General features: G+C 47.1%; 1 protein-coding gene across 5 annotated transcripts in view; it reads right to left on the reverse strand.

Annotated features, from left to right (window-relative positions):
• Tpd52 (tumor protein D52) overlaps positions 1-21,535 on the reverse strand; it is a 78,247-nt gene that overhangs the window by 26,976 nt on the left and 29,736 nt on the right. The window contains exon 1 of one of the 5 annotated variants that reach the window (XM_031376324.1): positions 2,827-3,004. The exons of 3 other annotated variants lie outside the window; for them this stretch is intronic. In XM_031376324.1, the coding sequence (XP_031232184.1) occupies positions 2,827-2,962 (136 nt within the window). In that variant the 5' untranslated portion in view covers positions 2,963-3,004. Of the gene's footprint in view, positions 1-2,826; positions 3,005-21,535 lie in introns of those variants that run through there. One more of the 5 variants, XM_031376325.1, reaches the window with a different exon arrangement.

Consider the following 21,535-nt stretch of genomic DNA (forward strand, 5'->3'; position numbering starts at 1 on the left):
AAAAAAAAAAAAAAAAAAAAAACCTGCAAGACTCAGCTAGTAACTTCTCTGAGAAGTACTGAAAGAGAACAGATTGACTCACGAGAAAGCAGAGAGTAAAGCAGAATTAGAAATAAACTCTGAGTTGGGGAACTGCAGCTTGAGTTTTCACTCTTGCTAGGCAGGACTTCACCATGGAGCTGCAGCCCCAGCCCTGCTGTCCAATCATCTGCCCTACACATCATTTCCCAAGTCCCGAGCAGAACCAAGGGTGTTAAGGGGCCTGTAACTTCCTGAATCTTCCTGGTTTCTCTGTATAGCCCTGGCTGTCCTGGAACTCACTCTGTAGACCAGGCTGGCCTCGAACTCAGAAATCCACCTGCCTCTGCCTCCCAAGTGCTGGGATTAAGGCGGGGGCCGCCACTGCCCGGCCTGGAACTTCTTAAGGGGAAGAGATTCCACACAAAGGGAAGCTTGTGGAGAGTAGCCCCAGAAGCGCTCCTAGAATGGAAAGCACTGTGAAGGTTGCCAACGGAATACAGATGGTGGCTGACAGGCACCTGCAAAGAATGGGGTACAGTAGTCAAGTCCCAGTGGCACATAAAAACAAACAAATAAATGACAAAAACCAACAGTAAAAATCCCTGACCAGAAAAGATAGGCTTGGCTGATCAGCCGGTAAGAGCGGTCACCAGTGAGGGAGCAAGCAGGGAGCATGCTCTAGGCTCTGGAGATCCCCAGCACAGAAAAAGCAAACCCAGGGTTTGGGAATTGAAAGCTGAGCGTTAGTGCCAGCTAGGCTAACAGATGAGCGCACACCAAACACCTTTCCTGCATCAGTGCTCTCACATCTGTAAAAAACAAGCAGGATGGGTCCTCCTGGGACAATTCCACTCAGTTTGATTATTCAACAAACACTTGCTTTGCTTTATTTGTATTTATTCTTGCTGTGATGATGATGATGATGACGACGACGACGACGACGACGACGACAGCGATGACGATCTTCGACAAAGTCTAACTATTGTAGACAAGGCTGGTCTCAAAACTAGTCTTCCTGAGTCAGCATCCCAAGTACTGGGCTTCACGATTCTCCTGCCTCAAACGTCAAGGTACATGAGTTTCATAGGCTTGTAGTCCAGATGTCAATAGGTTTCACACATCCATGTTTTCAAACTAGACTGTAAAAGCTACTTAACAAGAGCACAATAGGAAAAACAGGCTAGAGAGGTACCAAAGGGTAGACAGGTATACTGAAGGGTGCTTTCAGCCCGGATGGAACCCTCCTTCTGTTTCAGCACCCAGCTGTCCTCCCACCCACCACTCAAATCGCAACACCTGCGCACCAAGCTCGAGACAGCATTTGGATACAATTCAAAGGATACTTCTTGTTCAGATAAGTGTTCCCGGGCCTTTGTGAGTAGGATAGCTTTTTGCATCAGTCCCCTTTGCAGGCACTAGCTACCCACTCACTTATTCAGAAAGTACACACTGGCCAGGTGGTAGTGAGGCATGTCTTTAAATCCCAGCCCTTGGGAGGTGGAGCCAGGCGGATCTCTTGAGTTCAAGGCCAGCCTGGTCTACAGAGTGAGTTCCAGGACAGCCAGAGCTACACAGAGAAATGCTGTCTTGAAAAACTACAGGGGGGAGGGAGGGAGAGAGGGAGGGAGAGAAAAAGGAAGAGGGAGAGGAAGAGAGGGGGAGAGGGGGAGGGAGAAAGGGAGAGAGGGGGAGAGGGGGAGAGGGGGAGAGGGAGAGAGAGGAGGAGGAAGATAAGTGCTGGCTAAACGGGAAGCCCAGAGGTCCCACACGGGTTACAGGCAAGGGAAGTGTGAAAATGAGAAGAAAAAAACTTTCCCCGTGCCTCATCTCCCCGCAGACATTACTGACAGCTGACAGCTTTTAGAGGCCAGTGTTAACCTGTAACTGTTAGCATTTGCGGGCTTCTGAATCCAAACTATTCCTCAGAGGTGGCTCCTATATCCAAGCGCTGAAGCATACTAATGTTAGCACAAAAGCCCGGGCTCTGTCCTGGACTGTGTCTCCTAGGTCTCCCAAGCTCTGCTGTTTCAAAGGAACAAAACGTAACCCATTCTCCCCAGTAAGGGAACAGTCAACTCCTTCCGGGAGAGCCACGTTGCTTCCTCGATTCCTTACGAGGGGTTCATTAAGCCATCCCCTCTCCTTGGCAGGCCACAGGATCCTTCCTGTGAGCTGGCAATGAGGCTGTCCCCACTTCTGCTGGACCCTTTGTGGGGACGCCCTGCGCTGATCAACTAAGAGGGTCATAGCCTGGTTCCCGCCTTGTGAACAGATCCGTACCACACACACGGGAAGAAACCACTGCTTCCAAAGGTGCGGGATTTTTCATTTTTCCTTTCTGGAAACTGCGTGGTAGAGCTATTTGTCTAAATGGCTTTTGGTCTTCCAAGGGAAAACCCGGGCGGATTTTCACCTTGATAATTGTGGTGTTATTATATCGCACTCACGAGGCCCTTGAATGTGGTGAATGTTTTTGAATGCCTAAGCATCCTTTACCAAGACATAACCTAGGCAGATTTTAAAACTGTAGACACTATTTGACCCCGAGAGCCCTCGTCATTTACCATCACGGCATGCACCTGCAGACCTGTAAGGAGCACTAAAAACAGTGCCCACTTTAAAATCCGATGTCCCACTCTAATAGTTAACAACCAAAAACCACCTCTCCGTGTTGAACCAGTTATTCAGAACACAGCGGCACCTCAGCGCACCTCCACACTAACACGAAAAAGTCACACGAACCCCGGGTTACATCTGGGTTTGATCAGAGTAAACGGAACTCACTACCGCAAAGTCAATAGTTACCGGCGTTCTGTGTAGGTGACCCGGGCGGCGAGGCGTTCCCGCTTGGAGAGAGGTAGAGGTAGTTCTTGTTCACTCCAGAATCAAAATCAAACGGGGACTCGTAATCCTCATACAACTCCATATCTCTAGAGTCCATCCCAGAGGAAGGCGGCGAGCATGGTGCTGCGGCCGCCTGGAATTAGTCCTCAGGCCTGGGAGCCCTGCTGGGGAAAGGAACCGTGCTTAAAGCCCCGCCCAGCTCCGGCTCAGGTGCATGGCTTGGGCGTGGCTTGGGCGTGGCTTGGGCTCAGAGCAAGCAGATCTGGCAGTGACTCCTCCCTTAGGAGGGCCCCAGTCACCACCTGTTGCGGATTTCAGCGGACAAAGACCAACCTGGGCAGAGGGAGTGGCCTTTCCTGGGTACACAAAGGAGGCCCCCTCTGCAGCCCTGGTCAGTTGTACACGTCCTAGATACTAAGCAGGAAGATTGTTGGAAATACAATTTTCTAGAGCGGTCAGCTGACCACACCCTCACCAGGGCAGACTTAATCTTCTGGGACAAGAGAGGATAATCTGTCGGTAATCTCCCCCGCAAATGCCATCTGGGTGGTACTTTTCCTTGCACCCTGTATTACACAGAATTCTGAGAGCTTGACATTTCGTGTTAGCAACCAGCCTTCTAGGCAGAACATGATACAAAAATAAAGCTAGGCCCATCATCGATTTTTTTTCCCAAAGCAGAATCGGAATAACTGTTAAAAAAATTTTTTTTAATCTGACTCTTTTTGGAAGAATGAGGTTTTCACCGAGCAGAAAACACACAGAAGCGGCTCGAATGTTGCAGCTGGCTCCCACCCTCCTCTCCGCCCTCCTGGAGCTCTGGCACCTTTGTTTAAGCAAAGTCAGGCATGCCCCGAGGCTTCTACAAAGAACTTGTTTCCTTTGGCACACTCACCAGGCAGAAAGGGAGCTTGCTTGTAAAACTTTTCAATCACCCGCGTTCACTTCCTCAATCACAAGGCCTTTCTAGAACCTTCCCATGCTTGCTCTCCACAGCCTTTGCTGTGGCCCACTTCTGAGCCCTTGGTGGAACTAAGTTAAAAGGAGGAAATAGATCAAGCCAGGCATGGTGGCTCTTGCCATAATCACATTACTCGGAAACCTGAGACAGGGGGATTGCCTTGAAGCTAGCCTGGACTTCCATGAGAGACCCCCATCTCAAAAACACAAAATAAGTAACTCAGTTAACACTTATAATTGTGTCCTACCTCTTCAAATCTCAATATATAATCTCTGGAGTATATTTATAATTTCTGAAATGTGAGGCCTGAACTTTTTATTGTATTGTCTGTGTGGGCTTGCGTGCATGTCAGCAGGAGTTGGAGCAGGCTGACAGAATCCTCTAGAATGGGAGTAACAGGCAGTTATGGCGCACTATATGAAGTCCGGGAACTGAACCTGGGTCCTCTGTAAGAGCAGTAAGGAACCTTAAGCCCAGGGCCATCTCTCCAGTCCCCCAAAAGCAAAACGTTTTACTGATGAGCAAAAACTTCAGTGTATGCCTAGTCTTCAAAATCTCTAAGACGGTCCATATTCATCTCAATTTATGACTGATTCTCTTTTCAGTTCTTTTTGGGTAGTCTTGTATACTTGTCTGATTTAAACTTTCTGAGAATTTATTTTTAACAAAAATATTTATACTTTCCTTCTTAAAGATACCAAGGACTTTGGCAGTTACAAATGCTTGCTGTTTAACTGAAATAATGAATTGTCACAAACAGGTGCAATGGCTCATACTTGAAATCCCAGAACCAGAGAAGCTGAGGCAGGAAACTACCACAGCTTGGGCTATGTAGTGAAGCCCTGTACAAAAAGGATAATGATTCTGTTTTCTTCTAAAAAGTCGGGTTTTCTACAGGCCACGATGCCATTCACTCTGACAGGACCCAGTCAGAGTTGGTGGGAAGGCGTCTGTCCATTCACTGCCCCTCGGGCCCCGCTTCCTGGAGCTACAGCTGTCACCTAACTCTGCCACAGACACACTCCAGCCTCTGATGACATCCACACTGCATCCTATACACACTGCTGTACTGTATTTCCTCTAGCTTGTGCCATGCATCCTTCAAGACCATCCATCACCTCTTCTCAGAAGTTCTTCTAGCTCCTCCCACCTCCCATCTCTTCCCCACCCATGCGTGAAGAACCCTCTGCCAGCCAGACTCCATGGCTCCATTTCTGCGGGCCTTACCCGAATATGGGACTTATAATCAGTGGAGAATAAAACAGCCTTATTTTCAAATGTGAGGGCTAAGAACCTATGTAACTGTCTAGAAGTCTGACCTGTCTACCTGCTAAAGCCCCTTTTAGGTCAGAGTCCCCAGCTCTGAAGAACAGTGCCCCCTTCCTATCTGCTGGCAGACCCAGTTCAGACATTCCAGCCCTGGGGATGGCAAACAGAGCCAAGCAGGCCCCAGAAAAGGCATGGGTGGGTTCCTGGAATGGCAGGCTTGTGTTCTGGATAACAGAAAGTGGGGGCTGAAAAAAAAAATAAAAGAATAGAAATGTAGCTTGGGACTCCACCGACAAGAGAGCCAGAATGATAAGCCTTTTACATTTACTATATACTTTTATAAGAAACAAACACAAGGATTTTGAAGTAGTCAAGGGGAGCATAAAAGTAAATATTAGGAGAGGAGGTGTGGCTGAATAGAAAGTGCTCGCCCATCACGTGTGCAGCCCTGGGCTTGATCATGGCTGCATGGTGGGTGAGTGGATGGATGGACAGACGGACAGACGGATGGAAATGACAGACAGTAAATGGAAGGTAGTTCACTGTTAGAAACGCCCCTCTGGAGATGGTGCACACAGTGCAATGGATGCACACAGACAACAGGAAAGGATACTCAGAAAGGCCCTAGGACCATCCAAACAAGGAACTTAAGCCTCGGGGACACACAGCAGGTCTTTTCGTTTCCCGTATGGCTACCTGGCCCAAGGAAGAGTTGGCCCTGGGCAATGGCTATTTCCACAGGGCTGTCTGGAAAAAGTACTTCAGAATCAGCATTATTCTCTCCCAAATTCCCCAGGCCTGACCTCACATGGATTATAGTCAATAGTACACGGCCAGCTGTCCACCACGAGCCGCGCATCCTTGCCCCCTGCCACACCTCTGCAATCTGTGGGCTGGTCTTCTGGCTCCACCCAAGGCTGGCCAGCTTCTGCCTTGTCTGCATCTTTTTCCCTTGAAGAATTCCCGACCACTTATCTCATCAGCTCCGGAAAAAAAAAAAAAAGACCACCAGAGTCCCCACCTGATCTCCTGTTTCAGATGTGGCCCAGACAGACAGGGCTGTTCAGAGGTGTGACCTGAACAGCCCCAGGCAATATCGCCCCCAACACACTTACTAAGCAAAAGACAATGACCTTCTCTAGAGCCTAAGATGTTTGACACTGGTGGGAGGGGTCAGGACTCCTTTGGGACCAGACTGGGAAAGGACAGAGCCCCTGTATGTACAGTACGGCATTACAGTGACCCCCGACAAGTCTGCTTCTCTTGGGGCTGGAACCAGTGGCAAAGGGCTCTGGGCACCCACTTCCTCTCGTCTCGCTATCACACAACTGTGTTTCAATCAACTTGATTCTCCCAGGATTGTGTGTTGGCTGGTTTTGGGGTTCTACGGATCAAACCCACAGGCTTGCACATACTACAACACACCCTATCACTGAGCTGGGTCACCAGCCCTTGGTTGGTTGTTGTTGTTGTTGTTGTTGTTGTTGTTATTGTTCGACAAGGTTTTACCATATAGCACAGGCTGGTCTCTAACATAGAGCCTCCCTACCAGGGCCTCCTGAGGACCTGGATTATTCTGGATTACAGGTCTGCACTACCAAGCTCAGCCAGTCCCCTGTCTTTTAAACTAATCCTCAGTTTGTCCTAGACAATGTCTTCCTAGACTTGATTTTCCTCTATAGATTTACTTCTCTATTTTACCTATGTTTTCTCTATATTTCATACTTATCTGACTCACTTATCAAGTTATCTTAATCTACACGCTATTGCAAACAGTATGCATACGTAAGATGTTCATTTTAGACCATACCTGAGAAACATGAGCAATACAACTACCTTCTGAGTGGATGGCTTAAATGCTAAAAGGAATATATGTGCGCAGCAGAATACACAAAGGTAGTAACATGGCAATAGGGAAAATACATATTTAGCATGGAACATATCTTTTTAGTTTTGTTTGTTTGTTTTTTCAAGACGTTGTTTCTCTGTATAGCCCTGGCTGTCCTGAAACTCACTCTGTAGACCAGGCTGGACTCAAACTTAGAAATCCGCCTGCCTCTGCCTCCCAAGTGCTGGGATTAAAGGCATGCACCACCACTGCCTGGCTCTTTTTAGTTTTTACGTTTTGTGAATTTGTGTGTGTAAGAGTTTTCCTACATGTATATCGGTGACCTTATGCATTTCTGGTGCCCAAGGAGGTAGTGAGTGAGCCTCCATAGGTGTGCTGGGAACAAAACCCGGAGCCTTTACACAAACAACTGCTCTTAACCACTGAGCCAACTCTCTAGCCACAAGAAAATATTCTTGATAAATTAGTAACCAAATACTTTCCTTAAAGATGTACTTCTTTTTATGCCATATGTATCCGTGTTTTGCCTGCATGCCTGTCTGTGCACCACATGCATGCCTGGTGTCCACAGAGGCCAGAAGGATTCCCTGAACTGGAGTTGTAGAGTGCAGTGACCCGGGGTTCACTGGAAGAGCTCTTCCCTCCAGAGACTCTTTCTAGTCCTGTCAAACCTGTTTTTTGAGAGCAGGCCACACTGCCAGACCCATATTTGCATAACTGAAGAGTTAGTGAGAGGCACCAACCACCAGAAGAAGAGGCAGTCAGTGGGTGTCTAACGACCTCAGGCACTTGCTCACACAGAACAGCACCTGCAGAGGGCGCCCAAGGACAGTACAGATCTCTGCTAGGAGGAGGGAGTGATGTGTGCTAAGGGCCTCCTGACACCTTAAAAGTCTCACAAGCAGAAAGGCAAGTAGGGCAAAGAACTATAAAGAAAATAAAGTTTCTGTCTACTTGTTAGTGCGTAATCTAGTGGGTCAGAATAGTCCCTCTAGATGTGAACCATATATGTCCAAAATTAGGAACTTCTGTGGCAGGCCCCGGAAAGACACCTCAAAGTGACAATACAGGACTGCCCAAAAAGAAAACAATGCCACAGTTATTCATTTAATTCGGCCCTTCGAGGGGCCCAGGGCAGCATTCTTCAAAGAAAACATCAACATTGTCAAAGCTAGGTAGAGGCTATAACAATGATCTGTATTAAAGAAGACCAAAACAACGGTAACGAAATATTACACTTAATCCTAGAATTTGTCCTATAATGAGGGGAGAAAACACCACATCTTCGACCAGGTATGGCAGCACCACAGCCTGAGACCGATCCCTTCATTCTGGAGGCAGAGACAGAAGGACCCTGACTCCAGAGCGGCCTGGGATACAGAGTTCGAAGTCAATCTGAAGTTCGCAATGAGAGAGCCAGTCTCAAAACAAGTGCTGGGGATGGAGCTCAGTGGTGTTACGCGCCAACTGCACAAGTTTCTGAATTTGATACGTAGTACCACAAAAGATAGATAGACAGACAGACAGACAGACAGGCAGGCAAGCAGGCAGGTAGACAGGCAGGCAGGCAGGCAGGCAGGCAGGCAGGCAGGCAGGCAGGCAGGCAGGCAGGCAGACAGACCTAAAATTGGAAGTGCCCACAGACAACTGTACTACTGTTGTCTGAGAGAGCAGCCTCCTCCTTGGGAAATACTGAAGTCTTGAGAGGTCTGGGGCCTAGCGGATGCAACTTTCTTTCAGAAAATAAGAATACTGTGTGTGTGTGTGCACATACCCGTACACAATGAGAAAGCAGCCAGGACCAACTTCAACTAGCAGCTAATGAGCCATCTGAGAAGGGGCCTTGACTTCCCAGTCCTTTGCCCCTTAGCTAGTGGGGGGCACACTGTTGGAACACTGTGTCATAGGTAATCTCATTGTCGGTGTGAACATCAAGCGTGCACTAAATCTCACTTACAGATGCACGGGTCCACTGTTACATTAGGGACCTCTGGCTATGATGAAAAGACCCGAGATTCAATTCTAGAGGAAAGAGTTCAGACTCATAGACTTAGTGAACTCTATCTGCGGTCGCTATGGGCCTGTGTCGGGGCAGAACATCCTGCAGTAGTAAAGGCAGGCTGCTCGACTTACAGCCGAAAGCCAGGAAGCAGAGAGAAATGGCTGGGGTCCCGAGATCCCTCTGAAGGGAACCCTCTGCATGACCTAAACAGTCCCAGTGCAGTGTTCAGCCCAAGAAGCCTTGGGGGACACTCCAGAGCTGAAGCGCTGCTATTGGTAACTGGCCCAGTATCCGGCCTGCATCTCCACCAGCCCCTTCTGAACAGATACGCTTGGACACAAGGGGCTCTGTAGCCAAAGGAGGTTGGCTGTGGTGCGTGTTTGTTCTCCTGCTACGATAATGATTCACAAACTGCTATGTAAACACCTACCTGCCTACCTTCCTCTAACTATTTCTGAGTCTTGAATGATAAAAATACTAAGTGCCTGGAAAGAAGGGGTGAAAAGTGGTCTCCGGCTGTTAATGGTGGATCTGAGAGCATCGTGGTCTCTGGGCTGAGATTATCAGGAGATAAAGAGGTTCGCCTGATTTGCTGAGTTCAAAGAGGGCTCAGCAGGGATGCAAAACCCCCAAGTGCCAGGCTCCAGGGAAGAAAATGAGCCGATGGACATAGCTGTGATTGGGAAAGGCTTCCGTGCCACTTACAACGTTTACAAAGCTCTTCCCGGCAACTGGGGCCTCACATGAAGCTCCCTCCTTGACAAGACGAGTTTCTCAGAACAGAGGGCACTTACTTCAAATGAATGTTGGCCACAAAGTTCGGTCACCAGCAAGCTGAGGCACAGCAAACTCCTCCGAAAATGAGTGAGCGCTACAGACAGACCACAGAAATCTGCTGGCTGGATCCAGAGGTCAGCTATAGAGAAAATCCACAGCTCAGCCTGGTGGCGCAGCGCTAAGCCTGGCACTCGGCAGGAGCTCAGAGCATGCTCAGGAACACCACACATGTGCACATAGAGACACCCCTCCAGGGTAAGAATTTTTTTAAAAAGATAATCTGTTAGTAGACCTATGTTATATCTTGCTATAGCAATTCTCTCCAAAGCTCAGTAGCTATGAACAACAATTCATTTTCTTTAGGTTAGAACCTACTACCATGGTAGCTGCAGGGGAAGCTACCAAAAAAAAAGCTTTCCCCAAAAAAGTATCAAGAACTTGGCAGTCATAGCATCCATCAAAGACAAAACTTTGTATGGCAATAAGCTTACTTAATATGGCTAAGATCCAAACCAATATCCTCTTATTCTTATGTACACAGCCAGACTACATTGCGTGTTCCCTTGCAGCTAGATGTGGCCATGTGACTACACAGCTAGACTACATTACCCAGTATCCCCTGAAGAGCCAAATATGGTCATGTGACTACACCGCTAGACTACATTACCCAGTATCCCTTGAAGAGCTAAATATGGCATGTGACTACACCGCTAGACTACATTACCCAGTATCCCCTGAAGCTAGATGTGGCCATGTGTCTACACAGTAAAACTACTACATTACCCAGCTTCCCCAGCAGCTTACCAGGGTAGTAGGTTCTAACCTAAAAAAGAATTGCTGTTCATAGATAGCTACTGAGCTTCTGGGGAGTATGGCTATAGCAAGATATAACAAAGTCTACTAGCAGACAGGTAGATTTTGTAAATCTCTCTTCTAAAATGACCTTATCCCCAGATGGTCATGGTGTGGGCTGCCCAAAAACAGAAACACACATGCCACTGAATCAGAGCAACAGAGCTAGAACTGAAAGCATTGGGCTCCACACATTCTGCACCACCATACGAAAGCCAAAGCCAAATGATCACAGAAGAGTTTAAGGTATCCCGGGCATAGTGGCGCACCTTTAATCCCAGCGCTTAGGAATCACAAGCAGGAGGATCTCTTTGAGTTGGAGGCCAGCCTGCTCTACATAATGAGTTCCAGAACAACCAGAGCTATATAGTGAGATCCTCTCTATGGAGGGAGGGAGGGACTGGGGGCGGGGGGAGACAATGAGGAAGAGGAGGGAGAGAAAGAAAGGAGGGAGGGGAGGAGAGAGAGAGAGAGAGAGAGAGAATATGAACAGAGAAAGTCATTCATGTCATCAGACAGAACAAGTACAGGTCATCAAGTTCAGGTCAGGGCGTCACAGGGAAAAGAAGGCAGTTGTCACCAAGACAACAGATGCTGTGAACAGAAGGAATACAACACCTGTCTACCCTACAATCATTGGAGCTTTAGTGATGGTCACCCTCAACTGCACGACAAGATAATATACAGAATAATGAGCAGCCAATGAACTATTAGTGAGCACTAGAGAGGAAGGAGCCACCCAACGAATCAGGAATAGATGAAGGAAGGAACTGTAAATGGGCGTTACTAAGTGACGAATCAGGAATAGATGAAGGAAGGAACAGTAAATGGGCGTTACTAAGTGACGAATCAGGAATAGATGAAGGAACTGTAAATGGGCATTACTGACAGAAGCCAGTCATACTGTAACAGCCCAACATTCTGCAAGAAGCAAAACTATGGAGACTGTTAGCATCCAGAGCCTTTGGGGATACATGGGCAGGTCCACAGACCTGTTGCCAGGGCAACAGCCACCATATTCCCAGAATCCGCTAGGCTCACGTCCCACCTTTCCCTCGACAGCTACGTCACAACCCATATATATAATATGTATGTTCTTTCCTCCCCGCCCCTCTTTCCGCACCACTACCCCTACTCCCTCTCAATTAAACCTCTTACACACGGAACTGTTTAGGCCTACTGTGGTACTTCCAGACATGACCACCGCCGTTCCAACACATCATTTTGCTAACAGAGACCATTAAAAAAAAAAAAAAATCAGTACTGACCAGCTGGCTGTCAGGGATCAGGAGACTGGAAGGTAAGTAAGTGGAGGACAGGAGTTTTAAGATGGTAAAACTATTTTTTGCAGGATCCAAACCAGTAGTGCTAGGTTTGAATATGAAGTGTCCCCCACAGGCTCCTGGGTTGACAACTTGCATTGGTGAAACCCGAAGCAACTACCCCGAATGTTGCTTTCCCATGCTGCCCTGCGCTGTGTGCCTGCATTCTATCTCCTCCAAATGCTTCACCAGCCTGTTCTACAGAACAGTTTTCTACTCAGTCCAGGCCTTCCTTTTCAGAAGTCTTGTCACATACACTATTTTCATCTCCTGGTACCTCCACCCTACCAGTGGCTTCATCCATCCATGCACCAAAGCTTAGGCTTGACAGGGAATGTCCACCAACCCAAGTCTATCTGAGCTCTTCAGTGGAGACACCAAGGGCCTATGCCTTCTGAGAAGAGAGCCAAGGTGACATGCACCGAGCTCAACAAGCAGAGGTCTCTTTTGAAGTCTCGGTGATCAGAGGAGGTGGGAGCAGCAGGAGGCATGAGGGGAGGATTTAGCTATAGTGTGTCAAGGTAGAAATGAAGGAACATTGTTGCTGAGATGACAAACACTTCACTGACTGACTGGCTGGTTCATTTGTTTTATTCGGTTGATTGGTTGGCTAATTCGTTGGCTGACTGGCTGGCTGGCTGCTTGGTGTGGTGTGGTGTGGTGTGGTGTGGTTATCCAAGACAGCATTTCTCTGTGTAGTCCTGGCCATCCTAGAACTGGCTACTGGCTCTGTAGAACAGACTGGCCTCAAACCCACAGACTCTGCCTCTGCCTCTCTGCCCTCTCTCTCTGTCTGTCTGCCTCTCTGCCTCTCTCTCTCTCTCTCTCTCTCTCTCTCTCTCTCTCTCTCTCCCTGCCTCTCTCTCTCTGCCTCTCTCTGTCTCTGTCTCTCTCTCTCTCTGCCTCTCTCTCTCTGTACCTCTCTGCCCCTCTCTCTGCCTCTCTCTCTGCCTCCCTGCCCCACCCCTCTCAGCCTCTCTCTCTCTCTCTCTGCCTCTGTGCGGTCTCTCTGCACAGGGTAAAGCCTTCCATGTCACCATGGCTGCCCTGACTCCATGTAAACCAGAACTGACTCAAATCACAGGCGTCTGCCTCTCTCTGTCTTCCCAGCGATGGAATTACAACCAGTGCCCTCCAGCCCCAGATGCATGCACGTATTAGAAGAAGCTTCCCACAGAGCACAGAGACACAGATTAAGTCCCACATGGCTACTTCATCTCCAAAACATGAACTTTGCTGCTTTTACCATTTCCTACGAAGTCAGCACAACCCAAGCAGAGGGAAACCACACACACTGTTTTCTTGTCTTCAGGAGTCTATCTATCTTATAGCAGCAAAGAGGCTACTGACAGCATGGCCCCGAGGCCAATCCAGAGGCCAGAAAACACATAACAGACTGCTCACATCAAGAATGAACGCTGCTGTATGGCAAACTGCCCGACAGTAGCAACAGAAACTAAAAGCATCGCTTACAACAACAGCTAGGCGTGCTGGTTTTATGTCACTCTTGACACACACATGTACAAACAGAAAAGGTTAGCAGTTTTTAGCTGACTAAAAATCTACCAAAAGACTCCTGCCTAAAGCATTCTAAATACTTTATTATTTTGACGGAGAAAGAGAAAGAGGCCGTGGAGGAAGTATCATTTTCTTGACTCACTTCCCTAAAGGGAGGCAGAGAGGCAGAGAGAGAGGCAGAGAGAGAGACAGAGAGAGAGACAGAGAGGCAAAGAGGCAGAGAGAGAGGGAGACAGGGAGGAAGAGAGGCAGAGAGAGAGAGAGAGGGAGAGAGAGAGAGGCAGAGAGAGAGAGAGAAAGAGAGAGAGAGAGGCAGAGAGAGAGAGAGAGAGAGGCAGGCAGAGAGGCAGTCAGGCAGAGAGGCAGCTCACCTCCCAGCCAACCCCAGGAAGTTTCTATTCCCATGAAGTACACGCCCCAGCCTTCTCTCTGCTTGCCCCAAACAGCTCAAAAGAGGAGGCCTGAGCACAGCCAGTTGGACCGGACCGTTTGACTGAAATCTGCTGTCACTCTTACCTAATACATCTACACATACATACTGACAAAAAAAAAAAAAAAAAAAAAAAAAAAAAAAAAAAAAAAAAAACGGAGTTGCTAAAACATACTCACCATGACCGTATGCAAAGCATTTACAGTTAGAATGTTTTAATTTGATTAAAAAAAAAATTAGTAGCTGGGCATGGTGGCACATCTTTAACACCATCAACAGGAATCTTTGACAAGGTAATCTCTGAGTTCAAGGCCAACCTGGTCTATGTAACAAGTCCCAGGGCAGCCAGGGCTACATAGCAAGACCCTGTCTCAAAATACAAAACAACCTGGTGAGCCATGCAGGCAAACAGTAGAACACGCTTATAATCCCAGCACTTAGGAGGTGGGGGCAAGAGTGTCCAGAGTTCAAGGCCATCGTCAGATATATAGCCGGTGGAAGGCCAGGCTGCCTACGTCAAACAGTGCTACCTCAAAAATCAAGACAAGCAAAACACAAACAGCTGGTTTACATTCACAGTTCCAAGAACAGGTACCCAAATAATTGTGAAAAGTCTGCCCTAGGATACACCCCACAGTAAGACAGCTCCCGAAATCCTCCAGGTTAGAGATGAAAGAAAAACTGAAATCCCCAGGGCCCCAATCATAAAATATACACTAAGCACTGGCATTTCCTTGTGGCCAGGGAACCTCACACAGTTCCCATTCAAGTGGAGATCATTACCCGGGCACCACAGCCTGCTCCTTTCCTCAGAGCCAGTGTAATAGCAACACCCAATTCAGCAAGTCTGCCCAAAGGCACAGATTTCAAACTTGCCATTTTCTTACAGGAAGTAGGAAGGAAGCAAATAAAACCTCAGCAAAAGCTATGCTTGCTGGGAAGCAGTCAGTTAAATGCGCTTTTGTACTTCCCAAAATGCACTAGCAACTCAATGTTAGGAAGAGAAAAATCAACCCATTGAGGCAGAAGGTAGATTAATGTTCATTTCAGTATAGAAATATTGGTTGGGGAGCCGGGGGGATACAACTCAGGAGGTTTTATCAGAACTGTTAATTACACTTAAAGCAACTGAACTGGGAGGTAAATTATATAGGAATAATGTGCAGGAAATCACATGAGTTACACTATTGAAAAAAATAACAGATTTCTATGTGCCAGATATAAGTTCAAGATATATGTGAGGGCGGGGGATATGGCTCCATTTCTTAGAGTGCTCGCCTAAAGTGCTCAAGGCCCTGAGTCCTTTCTCCAGCACCACGTGAAGCAGGAATGATACGGCACGCTCTAATCCCAACACTCAGAAAGCAAAGGCAGCGGAGGGGGACCCAATGATCAAGACCACCTCAGCTGTATAGCGAGCTTGAGGCCAACCTGGGCTACGAAGGGACTGTTCAAACTAGCCAAGTACAAAGCAATGGCCATGACCACTTTCTGTGTGGACTCCTGAGATGGTGACATGAATCTCCTTCCTAGATGTGTCTACCCAAAAAATTCTAAGAGCCAGCATGAGACCATGCCTATAATACAGCACTCTGGAAGGAGAGGCAGAAAGATCGGGAGTTTAAGTTTATCCCCCAGAAATACAAGATGCTCAAAAATCAAGAACAGCCTGAACTACAAGAGAAAAAAATTGAACCCAAGCCCCAAAAGAGAAGTGAACATCACACTCGCCAGGCTGGAAGCCAGCCCCTCCATGGCTACCCTGATCAAGGCCTGGTTCTCTTTCCATCTTCCTCTCATTTCTTGGCTATCACCTCACTGCGAACACTGACAGTCACTGTGAAAATCGAAGAACTTCTTGCCCTCCACGCCATCCCCTCTCTCACATCATCCAAATGTATCGATCATCTCCTAACCTTAAACCCTACAAAATGGCCAGTCACAAAATACTATTGTGGCCAACATTCAGCTACAGGGCTTGGATCTGGCCTGCACCAGACTCATTGGGAACCCCTCCCCCTGGAGGCTCCCTGCTTCTCAAGTGCACCTTGTCCCTGCCAAACCACCACTACCACCACCATTCCCATGCAGCCCAGCTCATCTATGTATGTATGCATCATTTTAACTACTTCCCGGCTATGACTGACTATGTCTCCCACAGCTCATGTGTTGGAAACAATCTGCAGTCCAACAGAGCTTGAAGTGGGGCCTACAATGGTGTTAGCAGCTTTGAAAGAGCTGCTGCATGAACACACTGCTCTTGCCACAAGAGTAGGCATATGGCTCCCACAGGGGACGCCTCAGAGAGCATGTGGTCCTCTCCCATCCTCCCGACTCCACCATGGGAATACAGCGCTAAGCTCCACGGCACAGGCTGGCACCTGCTTAAACTTCCCAGCCGCCACTTCCCAATTGCATACTCTCAATGATGCTGTCGGTACATCAGAGAATGGACTACAGTATCCTTCCGCACTCAGTGACCTGTTTACGCCAAACGCCAGCCATGCCCCGGACAAAGAGCTGGAGGAGAGACGGGGAGACAGTCACAGTAACATGTAAGATAATGTTTTCTTAGTAAGAGCCTTACCTGGGCATAATTCCAATTCTATGACATTTAACCCTTTATAAAGAACACAGTTTGCCAGTTATGGTAGCTTAGCCTTGTTGTCCCATGAAGATGAGGCAGGGGGACTGCCACCAGTCTGAGGATACCTCAGACTTTATAAGGAGTACAGTTCGGCGGTTTTCTGCTATCTTCAGAGCTGCGCAGCTGCTAACCACCACAATCTAACTCCAGGAACATTTCAGTCACCTGAGAAGACACCAGCAGCCACCCGCAGTCTAAGACCGTGTTTTAATAAAAGGATTTATTTTTTTCTGAGTTTCCAATTAGCACACTTTTAGAACTTTGAAAATTACACACTGGCTATAGTATCTAAAGCTGCCCAGTATGTGATGTAGATGAACATAGTTAATAATTAGCCATTGTAGAGCAGATGCAACTTAAAGGGCAGAGGCACACCTTTCTGTGGATGGAAACCTCTGCCAAACTGTACTAAAGTTAACAAGGGTTGGGAGCGGGAGTCCCAGGGGAGCTTCTGACAGCTTGCAATTGCCGTTGGACTGCGCATAAACCCAGTCAATGAATGCTGCCTAAGGACACTCAGGGAAAAAGAAAGCTGGGCACGGTGGCTTGTTGTCTGTAATCCCAGAGCTAAGGGACAGAATGCGGCAGAACCCCCTGGGGTTCCCTAGGCAGCCCTATTAGCCTACTTCACAAGCTCCCTACCAAGGGAGAGATTGTCTCAAAAGTCAAGGTGGGGCTGAAGAGGTAGCTCGGAAGTTGACTGTCAGGAACTGGGTTCAATTCCTGGAACCCACACAGTGGCCGACAACCTTCTTTCTGGAGCTCTAACTCCAGAGGATCACATGCGTTCAGCTTGGTCTACATAGGGCAGCGGTTCTCAGCCTTCCTAATGCTGAGCCCCTTTAATGCAGTTCCTCAGGTTGTAGTGAACCCCAACCATAATATTATTGTCGTCCTACTTCATATCTGTAATTTTGCTACTGGTATGAATCATAATGTAGATATCTGTGTTTTCCGATGGTCTAGGGAAACCCCTGTGAGAGGATGATTCAATCTCCAGAGAGGTTGAGATCCGCAGGTTAAGAACCGCTGACAAAAGGAGTTCCAGGCCAACCAGTGCTACAAAGAGAGACTTCATCTCAAGAAAAAAAAAAAAATCAATCAAGGTAGATGATGCCTGAAGAACACTCTAGGCTGTCTTGGACCTTCACACACCAAAAATGGATTCAAATACTAACTGCTAACAATACCGGATCGTAAATTCTAAATTTTGATAAACTACATCTCATGGAAGCAGTCTGACCACAAAATAAATTTGTTTTATTTTGTGGTTTTGGGGTTTTTTTGTTTTTGTTTTTATGGGTTTTGGTTTTGTTTTTTTTCGAGACAGGGTTTCTCTGTGTAGCCTTGGCTGTCCTGGAACTCACTCTGTAGACCAGGCTGGCCTCAAACTCAGAAATCCGCCTGCCTCTGCCTCCCAAGCGCTGGGATTAAAGGCATGCGCTACCACTGTTTGGCTTTAATTTTTTTTTTTAAGATTTATTTATTGTTATATGTAAGTACACTGTACCTGTCTTCAGACACATCAGAAGAGGGCAGAAGATCTCATTATGGATGGTTGTGAGCCACTATGTGGTTGCTGGGATTTGAACTTAGGACCTTTGGGAGAGCAGTCACTGCTCTTAACCACTGAGCAAACTCACCAGCCCTTATTTTTTCTTTTTAAAGATTTATTTATTTTATGTATGTGAGTACACTGTTGCTCTCTTCAGACACACCAGAAGAGGGCATCATATTCCATTACAGATGGTTGTGAACCACCATGTGAGCAAGGAATGTCCATTAAGCCTTAAGACAAAGAGCTTCAGAACGGTTTACAGAGCAAACACCCATTCCCAAGAAATACCCGGTTCCAGGAAACATCCCAGGGATGGTGGATCTCCCCTACCCCCAACCCCTCCTGGCTGCCACAGGTATCTAATCCTCACCTGGAGGAGAAAGGTCAATAGAAACAAAAGAACAATGGGAAAGATAAAGTGTAAACAGCTCACGTTGTAAAATGTAACCAGCTCACATTGTAAAGTGTCAAACTTTGTTCAGATAAGGTAAAAAAAAAAACTAAGAGCTTTGTTTCCTGCGGGTCGCCTTTGCCTCGAATGCAGGAAGACCCCAGTATACTGGTTCATTAAAAACCTCATGCTATTTGCATCGATTTCCATCCCTGATTCTTTGCCAGTGGGGCAACTAGGCAGTATTTAACATCTTGGTGCATGGGCTGGGAAGGGGTCCTCCTCTCATGGAACCAGTGACTGAAGATCAGAGGATTGTCCACTCAGGAGATCGCAGGCTAGCAGATACCGTGGTTGTTTCTGTGTTTGTGTCTGACTTCTAGCATCTGTGTCTGTAATCCGTGCGGCAGCAGCAGTTTCTTGGTTTTGCAAGGTGGGTAGACATACTTCGCCATCGTAGGCTACAAGAGTCCTGGACACTCCAGACCTCTGTCTGGGAAGTTGGATCCAGGAGGGTCTGACACCATCTGGGGGTAGCAGAAGAAAGAAGGCCACTACCATGTTCTTTTGTTATGTGCTTGGGGTGCTTGTAGCAGGGACGCCTCAGTTTGTCTATCTCTGTCTTCTTGATTGCGTGTGGACTTGGACTGACGATATTTTTGGACAGCATGGAGCAAATTGTGTCTATCCCCCTGAGTTTGACTCTTAAGCTTTGGGCAGAAGATAAATCTAGGGCCCAGAACATCTCAGTAGGGGTGAAAAAGCACAACCTGTATAAATTTAGCGATTCTAAATAACAACCATGACTTTTGTGTTCTGGTCCATATAGTGCCTAGATTGCTTCCCTTATGAAGATGTACTGAATTACTGGGATCCCGAGACCAGAGACTTATTAAGACACAAAATAGAATTTGGAATTACCCTGGCAGTCATTTTGAGGGTGAGTATAGGAGCTGCAGGGGCGGCCACAGGATCAGCAGCTAGGGCCATACAAAATAAGGCATATGGAGAACTGAGAGCACCCATTGATTCAGATATAGAAAAAATAGAAAAGACTTTGACCTCCACGAATCCCTGACCTCCCTCTCAGAGATGCTCCTCTAGAATAGGAGAGGATTAGACCTGTTATTTCTTAAGGAAGGAGGTCTGTGCGCCGCACTGAAAGAGGAGTGCTGTTTTTATATAGACCACTCAGGAAGAGTCAAAGATAATTTAGCCAAGATTAGAGAAGGTTTAGAACAGAGGAAAAAAAGAGAGAGCTCAAGGCAAGAGCTGGTTTGAAATTTGGTATAACTCCTCCCCCTGGCTCACAACTTTGGTCTCTACACTTGTAGGACCACTGATTATACTTCTATTATTACTTACCATTGGCCCCTGCATTCTAAATCTCTTGGTTACCCTCATTAGAGAGCGTGTCAGTACAGTACAAATTATGATGTTGAGACAGCAATATCAGGAAGCGAACCAAGATGAGGTACAGCAATATAGCCTATAATCTCAAGATTGAGATATTTCCAAGAAAGAGGGGGAAATGTAAGAATTGAGCAAAACGGGGATACCTCATAAAAATACCAAAAAGCAAGGGAGGTCCATTAAGCCTAAACACAAAGAGCTTCATAAGGGTTTACAGAGCAAACACCCATCCCCAAGAAATGCCCCATTCCAGAAAACATCCCTGGGAGGGTGGATCTCCCCCAAACCCTCCTGCTCGACACAGGTATCTAATCCTCACCTGGAGGAGAAAGGTCAATAGAAACAAAAGAACAATGGGAAAGATAAAGTAAAACCAGCTCACCTGGTAAAGTGTAACACTCTGTTCTGATAAGGTATAAAAAGTAAGAGCTTTGTTTCCTGCAGGTCGCCTTTGCCCCAATGCAGTACCACCCCATTATACTGGTTTAATAAAAACCTCATGCTATTTGCATCGGTTTCCATCCCTGATTCTTCGTGAGTGGGGCACCCACGTAGTATTTAACAAGGACCTCTGGAAGAGCAGTCAGTGCTCTTAACCACTGAGCCATCTCTCCAGCCCTTGTTTTTGTGTTTTGAGACAAGAGTTTCTCTGAGTAGGTCTGGCTGACCTGAAACTCACTCTGTAGAACAGGCTGCCTCTCTCACTCAGAGATCACCCTGCCTCTACCTCCTGAGTGCTGGAATTAAAAGACGTGCACCACCATGCCCAGCTACAAAATAAAAATTTTAAACATGTTGGTCTTTTCCATTGACTCCATCATCCTGGTACAAGTGGGAAGCCTGATGTTTAGGAAAGATACCTGATACCATTCACTCAGGCAGAATTGCCTGCCTTGCTCTGCCTGGGCATGGAGTAAACCAGCCAATGAGCAGGCTCAGAATTACCACAAACAATTCCAATTTCTTATCTATCTGAGAAAAAAAAATGAAAATAAAACCAGGCCATGGATGGTCTCAACATAGCAAAGCACACCTTTGTTTTCTGCCAAGTCATAGAGATTGCCTTGGCTGGGGCTGGGCTGCAGCACTCTGACACTGGCCTCATGTCCTCTGTGGTGAAAACATGCACCCTCAGCAGAGCCCAAGTCCTGGTTTCTCTGGAAGTCACCATGAAACTTAAGGTGCCCAAGCCTTACCCAGACTCCTTTAATCAAAATGGAGCAAAGCTCTAATTACAACTGTCCCTGGAGTAGCATCCCTCCTGACTCAGTCTCACCAGAGTGCAACCCCTGGGGAGCATGGGCTGCACCTGGTTAGGTAAAGAAAACATCTTATTGTTCCCAGGAACATTGACTCTTCAGGCATAAAGCAGTATTTAGAGGGTTGGCTTTTTAGTCTCTAAGCTGTTAATGACCTAAAGGAGATTAACCAGCTATGGAACAGTAATCCATCCTAAGTTACGTGGCTAAGGTGTCCCAGTCTACAGGAAACACATCTCAGAGCTGACACCTGATGGATGCACACGCATAAATACGCATGTGGAACCTATTTTTGAAAGAATCAATTACATACGGTCATGAATTCTAAACAATACAATGTAAGTCAAAGCCTTAGGTGTACTGAACTCTAGGAAAGTGTACTTTCCTGCCAGCTCTGAAGTCAGCACTACTCCAAAACAGGC

Source organism: Mastomys coucha, unplaced genomic scaffold (assembly GCF_008632895.1).
Source record: "Mastomys coucha isolate ucsf_1 unplaced genomic scaffold, UCSF_Mcou_1 pScaffold17, whole genome shotgun sequence".
Lineage (NCBI taxonomy): Eukaryota > Metazoa > Chordata > Mammalia > Rodentia > Muridae > Mastomys > Mastomys coucha.